Source organism: Sinohyriopsis cumingii, chromosome 19, assembly GCF_028554795.1.
Source record: "Sinohyriopsis cumingii isolate HCF-2022 chromosome 19, ASM2855479v2, whole genome shotgun sequence".
In the NCBI taxonomy this organism is placed as follows: domain Eukaryota; kingdom Metazoa; phylum Mollusca; class Bivalvia; order Unionida; family Unionidae; genus Sinohyriopsis; species Sinohyriopsis cumingii.
Genome location: NC_142979.1, coordinates 16,034,951 through 16,047,320, shown reverse-complemented (window position 1 = coordinate 16,047,320; position 12,370 = coordinate 16,034,951). Strand labels below are relative to the sequence as shown.

The 12,370-nt window shown below is 36.4% G+C and overlaps 1 protein-coding gene across 1 annotated transcript in view; it reads left to right on the top strand.

The window, feature by feature from the left end:
* Positions 1-12,370, top strand: part of LOC149775183 (acyl-CoA dehydrogenase family member 10-like) — a 124,748-nt gene that overhangs the window by 103,604 nt on the left and 8,774 nt on the right. Inside the window, exons 17-20 of the mRNA XM_089944416.1 lie at positions 1,138-1,228; positions 8,173-8,331; positions 9,026-9,198; positions 11,393-11,536. Coding sequence (XP_089800542.1) covers positions 1,138-1,228; positions 8,173-8,331; positions 9,026-9,198; positions 11,393-11,536 — 567 coding nt within the window. The remainder of the gene's footprint in view (positions 1-1,137; positions 1,229-8,172; positions 8,332-9,025; positions 9,199-11,392; positions 11,537-12,370) is intronic.

The window sequence follows — 12,370 nt, the reverse complement described above, 5'->3', positions numbered from 1 at the left end:
CAAACTGTAAACGTAATGGGAAATGTCATGACAGTGGTTTCAAAGTTTCCGACTGTGTGTCTAGAATTATTCTAACTGTATTCCATGAATTATTCCAGCTGTATGCCATGAATTATTCCAGCTGTATGCCATGAATTATTCCAACTGTATGTCGTGAATTATTCCAGCTGTATGCCATGAATTATTCCAGCCGTATGTCATGAATTATTCCAACTGTGTGCCATGAATTATTCCAGCTGTGTGCCATGAATTATTTCAACTGTATGCCATGAATTATTCCAGCTGTATGCCATGAATTATTCCAGCTGTATGCCATGAATTATTCCAACTGTGTGCCATGAATTATTCCAACTGTGTGCCATGAATTATTCCAGCTGTGTGCCATGAATTATTTCAACTGTATGCCATGAATTATTCCAACTGTATGTCATGAATTATTCCAACTGTGTGCCATGAATTATTCCAGCTGTATGCCATGAATTATTCCAGCTGTATGCCATGAATTATTCCAACTGTATGCCATGAATTATTCCAACTGTGTGCCATGAATTATTCCAACTGTGTGCCATGAATTAATCCAACTGTATGCCATGAATTATTCCAGCTGTATGCCATGAATTATTCCAACTGTGTGCCATGAATTATTTCAACTGTATGTCCTGAATTTATCTGACTGTGTATCATGAATTATATAAATATTGAAATCAGAAACTACATCACATTTACTGATTTTTCATCAGATCTCTGCAGTATAATTTCAGGACATATTAAAATTTATTGCCTGTTTGTGTTTCAGATTTTCTTAAAAGAACATTTATCAAACCAGCTGATTTTCTCCTTTGACTGTTGTGGAATTATTCTGAAGATATTACCAGTTTTAGTAAGAATATCAACAATAATTCTCAAATAACTTGCACAATGAAGTATGTGAACAAAAGTAAAGCGTCACCATTTTCAGGGCAACCAGTCTAAACACAGTCACAACAATTTTTTCAGTGTATTTTTTAATAAATATAGTAAAAACTGAAATTGTATTTTGTTGATATCATTCTTTCTGTAGTTTTATGTTCATATTTAGAAAGAATCAGTGAATGAGGAATATAGGAATGAATGAGCATTGCTTATGATTTCCCTTAGGTGGCCTCTTCAGATGCTACCAACATTCAAGCTTCTATTGTGAGAGATGGTGACCACTACATTGTAAATGGACACAAATGGTGGACATCAGGTAAATAAACCAGGCATATCTCACTATGTTGAGGCTATTTGTTAAAAAGGTTTGTTAAATAAGTGGGTCATATCATATATACTTGTGTATTGTGTTTGAATTATATCTAGCTGCAAACTGCATAAAGCCAGATCTGCCAGTGCATAATGCAATAGTAGATCTGGATCTGTGCAGTTTCTTAGGATTAATAAGTTGAACAAACAACATAGATCCTGATCTGCCAGCAGAATATGTGATGGCAGATCAGGGTGAATGTTGTTTCTAGTTTGAGCTGGTGAATGTGAATAACATCTCATTCGTAATGTTGATAAAGCATGATCTGAATAAGAGCTCATATTAGTAGATCCATGTGCTCCTTGTTATTCATCATCAGCCCTACATCCACCATGGCTCACCTTAATAGATGTGTATGCTTCTTGTTATTCATCATCAGCCCTACATCCACCATGGCTCACCTTAATAGATGTGTATGCTTCTTGTTATTCATCATCAGCCCTACATCCGCCATGGCTCACCTTAATAGATGTGTATGCTCCTTGTTATTCATCATCAGCCCTACATCCACCATGGCTCACCTTAATAGATGTGTATGCTTCTTGTTATTCATCATCAGCCATACATTCGCCATGGCTCACCTTAATAGACGTGTATGCTTCTTGTTATTCATCATCAGCCCTACATCTACCATGGCTCACCTTAATAGATGTGTATGCTTCTTGTTATTCATCATCATCCCTACATCTGTCATGGCTCACCTTAATAGATGTGTATGCTTCTTGTTATTCATCATCAGCCATACATCCACCATGGCTCACCTTAATAGATCTGTATGCTTCTTGTTATTCATCATCAGCCCTACATCCACCATGGCTCACCTTAATAGATGTGTATGCTTCTTGTTATTCATCATCAGCCCTACATCTGTCATGGCTCACCTTAATAGATCTGTATGCTTCTTGTTATTCATTATCAGCCCTACATTCACCATGGCTCACCTTAATAGATGTGTATGCTTCTTGTTATTCATCATTAGCCCTACATTCGCCATGGTTCACCTTAATAGATCTGTATGCTTCTTGTTATTCATTATCAGCCCTACATCCACCATGGCTCACCTTAATAGATGTGTATGCTTCTTGTTATTCATCATCAGCCCTACATTCGCCATGGCTCACCTTAATAGATGTGTATGCTTCTTGTTATTCATCATCATCCCTACATCTGTCATGGCTCACCTTAATAGATGTGTATGCTTCTTGTTATTCATCATCAGCCCTACATCCGCCATGGCTCACCTTAATAGATGTGTATGCTTCTTGTTATTCATCATCAGCCCTACATTCGCCATGGCTCACCTTAATAGATGTGTATGCTTCTTGTTATTCATCATCAGCCCTACATCTGTCATGGCTCACCTTAATAGATCTGTATGCTTCTTGTTATTCATTATCAGCCCTACATTCACCATGGCTCACCTTAATAGATGTGTATGCTTCTTGTTATTCATCATTAGCCCTACATTCGCCATGGCTCACCTTAATAGATCTGTATGCTTCTTGTTATTCATTATCAGCCCTACATCCACCATGGCTCACCTTAATAGATGTGTATGCTTCTTGTTATTCATCATCAGCCCTACATCCACCATGGCTCACCTTAATAGATGTGTATGCTTCTTGTTATTCATCATCAGCCCTACATTCGCCATGGCTCACCTTAATAGATGTGTATGCTTCTTGTTATTCATCATCATCCCTACATCTGTCATGGCTCACCTTAATAGATGTGTATGCTTCTTGTTATTCATCATCAGCCCTACATCCGCCATGGCTCACCTTAATAGATGTGTATGCTTCTTGTTATTCATCATCAGCCCTACATTCGCCATGGCTCACCTTAATAGATGTGTATGCTTCTTGTTATTCATCATCAGCCCTACATTCGCCATGGCTCACCTTAATAGATGTGTATGCTTCTTGTTATTCATCATCAGCCCTACATCCACCATGGCTCACCTTAATAGATGTGTATTCTTCTTGTTATTCATCATCAACCCTACATCTACCATGGCTCACCTTAATAGATCTGTATGCTTCTTGTTATTCATCATCAGCCCTACATCTACCATGGCTCACCTTAATAGATCTGTATTCTTCTTGTTATTAATCATCAGCCCTACATCCGCCATGGCTCACCTTAATAGATGTGTATGCTTCTTGTTATTCATCATCAGCCCTACATCTACCATGGCTCACCTTAATAGATCTGTATGCTTGTTATTCATCATCAGCCCTACATCTGCCTTTCAGATAATAACCCTTAGGTGGTAACCCAAGATCCACACTGGTTTGACTGCATGTCACATGAAAAACACAATTGTTGAAGTCCAATCAATTTTATCAGAGGAAATGAACAAAGGGAGAGACCTTTCTTGACACCATGGTATATACCTATAACCTGTTGCCATTGTAAACAGACCTGATTAACATAGCTTAATGCTTAATGTTCAGGGAAAACTCTCACCCTGGTCAGTTTATATGTTTAATTGATTATAAGGTAAAAGCAGAGGTGACTATTATTTAACAGCAGTCAGAAATAAACAATGACCATTCAGCATATTACTGAAGTGTCTGGCTAAAGGGATTTTATTTTTGCCGTTCCTTTGAGCAATGCTTTGGGGATCCCATTATGCTGATTTGCATAGGTAAAGTACACAAAGTGCTACAACCCAGTTCATTTGAAGTACACTAAACTGGGACTGCTGTGTTAAAAAAAAAAAGTTATCACACTTTCTTTTGCCTTGGCTGAAAATGCTTAGACTTTTCATTATTAAATAGTATTGGCTAGTTCATGAACATTTTTTCAAGTCAGACTTTACTTTATAAATATATGCAAAATGTAATTATATTGATAGTTGGAATGTGTAGGTTAGCAGTGTAGAAGTGGTTTATAAATATATGCAAAATGTAATTATATTGGTAGATGGAATGTGTAGGTTAGCGGTGTGGAAGTGGTTTATAAATATATGCAAAATGTAATTATTTTGGTAGATGGAATGTGTAGGTTAGCAGTGTGGAAGTGGTTTATAAATATATGCAAAATGTAATTATTTTGGTAGATGGAATGTGTAGGTTAGCGGTGTGGAAGTGGTTTATAAATATATGCAAAATGTAATTATTTTGGTAGATGGAATGTGTAGGTTAGCAGTGTGGAAGTGGTTTATAAATATATGCAAAATGTAATTATTTTGGTAGATGGAATGTGTAGGTTAGCAGTGTGGAAGTGGTTTATAAATATATGCAAAATGTAATTATATTGGTAGATGGAATGTGTAGGTTAGCAGTGTGGAAGTGGTTTATAAATATATGCAAAATGTAATTATTTTGGTAGATGGAATGTGTAGGTTAGCAGTGTGGAAGTGGTTTATAAATATATGCAAAATGTAATTATTTTGGTAGATGGAATGTGTAGGTTAGCAGTGTGGAAGTGGTTTATAAATATATGCAAAATGTAATTATTTTGGTAGATGGAATGTGTAGGTTAGCAGTGTGGAAGTGGTTTATAAATATATGCAAAATGTAATTATTTTGGTAGATGGAATGTGTAGGTTAGCAGTGTGGAAGTGGTTTATAAATATATTCAAAATGTAATTATTTTGGTAGATGGAATGTGTAGGTTAGCAGTGTGGAAGTGGTTTATAAATATATTCAAAATGTAATTATTTTGGTAGATGGAATGTGTAGGTTAGCAGTGTGGAAGTGGTTTATAAATATATGCAAAATGTAATTATTTTGGTAGATGGAATGTGTAGGTTAGCAGTGTGGAAGTGGTTCAATTTTTGAGTCAGATGCGGAAATGTAGATATTGATTCAGGAAGAATTAGCCATGTGTTAAGTGAGTGGAGCCCAAAAAAAATAAATTTCAGAACTTGGGTTATGGAGTTTGACTTGTGAAGCTTATTTGCAATAGGAGCATTTTTTTTTGTATTTTCACATGCTGCAAAGATTAGTCCTTATGGAATAAGTATATAACATCCATAGGCACATCAACACCACCCAGATTAAAAAAGCATTTATAATGCTCAGATAATTTCAACAGGATATCTAGGAACTTTGAAGAACAGTACCATCCAGTCTTTAACGAATATTTTCAAGGCACTTATACTGCATTCAAACCATTGGATATAGGGCACCAAAGTCAGCAACTACAAGCTAATTCTGTATTCCAATTGACATGTTCACACACACATTTTTTTTTCAAAGAGCCTCATTGTTTGGATGGTCAGTACTTTATGTCTATTCCATTATTCTGCTTGGTCATAAACTGTACACTGTAGATGGTCAGTACTTTATGTCTATTCCATTATTCTGCTTGGTCATAAACTGTACACTGCTTGGTCATAAACTGTACACTGCTTGGTCATAAACTGTACACTGTAGATGGTCAGTACTTTATGTCTATTCCATTATTCTGCTTGGTCATAAACTGTACACTGCTTGGTCATAAACTGTACACTGCTTGGTCATAAACTGTACATTGTAGATGCTACTGAAAGTATCTGAACTGTCAAATTTTACAAGCTGGAAAGTTGTCATGACCAAGAATGTAAAGTTGAATTGATACTCACTTTGGCCACTTGATTAAATGACCAGGGTTGTAAATCTGAACTGACACTTACTTTGGTTGCTTTGAGTAAATGACCAAGGATGTATAGTTGAATTGATAGTCACAATCCAGCTTACAGTATTTTCAATAATAAGAAGTGCATTAACAAATTTCTAACTCCTAATCAGCAAAGCTGACACTCTAAATACATTAACAACTCAAGATTCAATCAATAACTTTTAAAAAAATGTAAAGAATCAAATTAATAAATATATTCAACATAAAGACTTTATTTTCTTCTCAGTACAATAGACATAGTAATCGATCTGGTTAATTCAATTCTCATTTAAGTTAATTCGTCTTTTGGAATTTTATGATCTGCATGTGAGAGAGTCATATTCTTTGTGTTGTTCATCTGCTTCAGTTTTTCTCCTCCTTCCTTCCTGTCATTTAACCTGTTCCTCCTGTCTTCTTCCTTCTACTTCTTTATACATCCTCCTTCCTTCCTTCTTTCTTTCTTCTTCCTACTTCATCCTTCCTTCCTTCTTTCTTTCTACTTCCTACTTTCTCCTTCCTTTCACTCCTGACTGCTCCTTCTGCCTCCTTGTACGAATGGGTGGCCTACTTGCACCCTGGAAGCATCTGAAGGAATACAACAAGGGACATAATTTCTTGCATTCCTACCATATATTTCAGGAATCAATCACTCTGTCACAGACCTTCCCTTGGATTAAAGGGAGACTAACCTTACAAAGTTCTTGTGTACAGTCACAATCTCTGCTTACACAACTTGTATATGACTTGCGCTACTATGTACAAATAATGTTACTTCTGTGTATATGGTACCATCTAAATATTGACATATTCCTACACAGTAACCTACAACGTATTTAATGATGTAATTCATGCCACATGCATCATAATAATTATTCTAATTCACCTAACCATCAATCTATGCTTATTCTAATAAATGCAAATCCACAGCCTAACACAAGTACACATCATAACCCAGTTAACATAATTAAGTAATTTAAGGTAACACAATGTAATTAACTCAAATCAGTCACAAAATTGAGCCAAGATATTGTCTTACTTTTTGAAGCTTTTAAATCCAGTTCCAATTTCCCTGTATGAGATTAGTCACCATGAATCTTGGAGTGGCCTTTCTTTAGAATTTGCTTAACCACAGTGGTTTCCTTTCCTAAGACACTGTGATATGAGTCAGACTAGCACATCTTAACTCTTTCAGAATTCTCAGCACATGGAAATCTTAGTGAAGTTTTCCTATACAAATGATGCATATTTCCACTTAAATTTTAGATCATGCCCCCATTCTGTTTGAGCCCTTTAGTCACTATGTTTGATTGCTTTACCCTAATTATTTTAATTTATATTTGTGTTGACCATCCCATTTTTAGGAGCTTCCACAAGAGGGGTATAAAAGCCAACTATGTCTGCAGCAGTAGTCAAAGCTAATCAAAGACTAGGTTTCTTTTAAGCATTCTTGGCGGCTGCAGATTGCAAACTGTCGGGGTGGAACATCCCATTCATGGGTATACATAGATTAAAATTTCTGCCACAGAGTTCATTACAGATACTCATTTTGGTAAATTAAATTAATTATTTAAATGATTAATTTCATCATTAAATTACTAATTATATAAAGCTGAGTTGACAAAATGACCAAATATGTAAAGCTGAACTGACACTTCATTTTGATTAAATGACCAAGGTAGTAAAGCTGAATTAATACTGTTTGGTCACTTTTTGAAATGACCAAGGTAGTAAAGCTGAATGGGCACTCATTTTTTGTTGCTTGATTAAATGATCAGCATAAATCTTTTTAGGTGTGTGTAGATAATATAAAGGAGTAAAAGCTATATAAATATGTTGGGGGGGGTAGCTAGTTGACTTGCAATTCACAGTTGACTTTCTGCCCCTCTAGTCATTGAAAGTCAACTGGCCAGCATGCTTATATAATGTTTTACTACTTCTTTCTTTGCCCTCTGTAATGCCATTTAAGGAACTCTGTAATGATGCACCACTAGAGAAAATCTTGGATTGTTGTGTTTTAAAACTCTTTACTTTAAACATTTGTTTTAGATACCTTTACAGAATTTTATCTTCTTTACCATGTAACTTTTATTTTGTGTACATTTTTCCGGAAGTGTTTATCATGCCTAAGTCTTTTGTGCGATTCCTTATATTTACAGTTTTAGAACTTTACCTTCAGTTGGCACCATATGACCATCATTGTTATGGTGTGTTGTTAGACCCTAATACATACTTTTAGTCTTAGATAGTAATGTAATTTAGAAGCTTTATTTCCATCTTGATAGGAGCCCTAGGCCCACTCTGTAAGCTGTGTATTTTCATGGGGAAGACAAACCCTTCTGGAGCCCCACATCAGCAGCAGAGCATGATACTGATCCCCATGGATGCCCCAGGAATCAAGATTGTCAGGCCACTCAGTGTGTTTGGCTATGAGGACCCTCCAGGTAAATTCCTCTATACCTTACTTCATGCCAAAGGTATGCTGTTGCTGATCCAGGGTGTGTGATTCTAAGTTTTCTTGTTTTCTTTCTTGCATAACTTTTTTCTAATGTGCAGTTAACAAAAAAAATTATTAACAGGTTTAACTTGAGTGAGAGATAACCAAAGATGCAGCGATTATGTATTAAAAAAAACAACTTGTGTAAGATAAAAATGTCAAAAAGGTTTAATGGAAAGAGCAAATGTATCATTGCAGATTAAAAATTTGTATACATTACAATAGCAAAAATTAAAAGTTTGTCAAAAAATGTTAATGATATGAAATGACAGATTTTTATGTCATTAATATTTGTGTTTCTGAGAGACCCTCTATCTTAGCAAAGAATTTGAATTACACAGCTAATAAGGAATTTGAGATCCTGAGTGTGTCACTGTCAATGCCTGAAGATAGTACACCATGTCAAGATGGCATATTAAAACTGTCAATAGGTTCTATACCATTTTGTCCCAAAATAACCTGCCCACATACCAAAATAACCTGCCCACATACCCTGCAATATGACTGATCAGCTGTTGCATATTTGAATTTGTAAAGACTTATATTCAGTTGATGTGTTTGATTTGTCATTTATTGTATTTTTTGACATTGAGATTAATGTGTTTTAACTGTGATTACTAGTTTAATTCTCCTTTTTACAGTGGGCCATGGAGAGGTAATTTTTGAGAATGTGAGAGTTCCAGTGTCCAACATTTTGCTAGGGGAGGGGCGAGGTTTTGAGATTGCTCAGGGCCGACTTGGACCAGGGAGGATACATCACTGTATGAGACTGATTGGACATACTGAGAGAGCACTAGAACTCATGATTGAGAGGGTAAACGTTTGCTAAGCAAATTTTTATGAATTTTGCATACATTATGTTTGCTAGTGTGCTTTGACCTGTGACTGCTGTAGGCATATCAATTATTCATGTACCATAAATTACTAAGAAAGCATGTAATCTTAAATGCAAGTTAACAGTCACTTTTACAACAATTTACATGGGAGTACTTTCAGAACAAAGGGGGCCCTTGTGTATGTGGGGGTGGGGTGGTGGTCAAGTGGTCTAAGGTTCTGACTGTTACAGATCAAAAACATTTCATCTCTGTCGGTGTGTGTTTGAGTCTTGGGCACGTTCAACATGGGTATGTTAGAAAGCTTGCCAGTAGCTTCCCATGCATCAGTGGTTATTTCTGGGTTCTTCCTCCACCATATATACCATCATCCAGGATTCTATGGGTTATTCACTCTGCTTACGAGGAACTATACCCACGCCAACGTATTTCTTGAACATACCATCTTGTGAGGTGAGATTGGTGACCACTATCATAACATTTAAGTGCAACTTGGTTCCTAACTGACACCATCCAAGTCATAGGATGGAGGATGGAGACAATTTGCTTTGTATGTGTTTTTATATCACATCTTTAACAATTTAGTCATATTGCTTTGCTATTCTGCAGTGTGGCAGTTTACCGTGATGTCTGGGCATCATGCCAATGACTTGTAGCATTATGTACCACCTAGTCATATTATCTGGACTCTAGGCAGTCCAGTCTTAACACAAACCTCTGAATACTCAGCACCAAGTGAGGCAGCTGCTAGTACCATTTTTATAAGTCTTTGGTATGACTCAGCTGGGGTTTGAACCTGCAACTTCCTGCATCTGTGGCAGATGCTGCAACCACTTAGGGCACTGGAGCAGTCAATATGTTCTAGCTTTTACCTCAGAGACAATTCTTTCCAATGGGCTCAGTTTGTTCTGGTGGGACCTAATATTATAGAGGCCTTTCACCCAATGACTCAGTTTGATCTGGTGGGACCTAATATTATAGAGGCCTTTCACCCAGTGTCTCACTTTGATTCAGGAGGACCAAATATCATATAGACTTTACTTCCAATGTGCTGAGTTTTGGGATCTGGTTGGACCTAATATCACAGAGACCTTTCACCTAATGGACTCAGTTTGACCTGGCAGGACCTAATATCACAGAAATATTTCATCCCCTTGGACTCAGTTTGATCCAGTGGGACCTATATCACAGAGACCTTACACATACTGGATTCAATTTGATCTGGTGGGACCTAATATCACAGAAACCTTTCACCTAATGGGCTCAGTTTGATCTGGTAGGACCTAATATCGCAGAGACCTATTGTCCCTCGGAGCTCATTTTGATCTGTTGGGACCTTATATCACCAAGACCTTTCTTGCCAAGTGCCACATTTTGATCTGATTGAACCTAATATGGAGGGACCTAATATCACAGAGACCTATCATCTCAGTGGGCTCCGTTTCATCTGGTTGGACATCAGCACAACAGGTTACTTTTTCTGAGTGTTCAGATTCTTATAGTATCATGAGTTAATGTACTTCCTTTGGATTTGCGAGATTGACTTTCCCCCCCCCCAACTGTATCCATGCTAACCTTGCATTTTTATTACACAAACTTTGAATCTGATTCTTGTACTTTAGAAGACTAGAGACAGAGCCAGCTAAGGGATGTAACTCACTCACCCTTCACATGTTCTTCTTAGTTATTATGACAGAATAACATATTTGAAGAAGAAACCGGATTTGGAGTAAAATGTTTCTTCAGCAATACTTAGATGATAACAATATGAACACATCTTCCCAAGCCCTTGCTGCAGCTAGTTACATTCCTGCTCCAGTAGTAACTGAAAAAAACCAATAGACAGGATTTTGCACAATCCTAACTATTCAGGGGGAGACAACTCTTGTCTGACCTCCACCTTTGAAAATGGATAACTTTTGAGCACTTTGTTGCTTATGTTAGCCTAAAGAGCTGGATTTGGTGACTGTATTCATAACATCATGATCAGGTAGGTATTATTAAAGAAATTATTTTTCTCCAAAAATTGCTTTTCCTTTACCTCTCAGATTTCCTTTTCTTGTCATCCAATCAACTATTATAAATTATCACAGATGTATGCTAGTTTTTGTCTTTCATAGTCTTAGAGGATTACCAGTAACTCAGTTTAGACAGTAATCTTTATATTGGTTGCAGACAACAAGTAGAGTGGCGTTTGGAAAGCCCTTGGCTGCCCAGGGAACAATTCAGGCTGATGTGGCTCAATCCAGGATTGAGATAGAGCAGGCTCGACTCCTTGTCCTGAAGGCAGCCCATATAATGGATCACTATGGCAACAAGGTAGGTTGCTATGTTTATCCAGTGTTCTTTGACAATCTTTTTCATTGATGATGGTAAAATTAAATGTCTGCATATTTGCATATTATACAACAAAGAAAGGAATGTCTGGTGTAGCTGTCTGACTGGTCACATTAGGTTCTTGTGAAATTTGGTTGGTTGATCATGTTTTTTTCTTCTCAGTCAGCTCCAAATGATAGTACAGATCAGGTTTTTTTAAATGTAATAACATCATCTACTCCAACGAATGCACTTGCATTTACTTTTCTGTCTGTAATCATAATTGCCAGCTGTAGAAAAATAGCTCACAAGAATCAAACATTCTGGTTGTAAACCCAACAAATTTGGAATGAAAACTAGCTTCAAAGTTTTGCCTACCTGAAACTTTTTGTTGTACTGTTTTCTGCCTTTTTTCAGCTGTCAAAATGTTTTTACAAATTTTGTGTCCAAAACATGCCTAAATATTCATTGTGTCCAATACAAATGAAAAAATGAAATATCCAAGGTGTAGCAACCAAACTCATAATTAGATATCAAGCTATCTTATATCACATGGTAGGTCCCACCAGTTCAGGGGAAATACACGCTTTGCACCTTGTTATGGGAAATTAATAGAGTATATCATGTTATTGGTAAAATTTTATAATGTATCTGCTCACATTTGAATTTAATTAAACTTGCTGAATAATTCCCATCTTTTTGTTCATAAAGGCACTTCAGAGATGAAAATTATTTATTTATTAGGTTAATAAATTTAGTCTTGATTTCAAGCATTTCAAAAGGAATCTTAAAAATAATTGTGTTGAATATTTTGTGACCTTGTGTCATGGTCCTGCA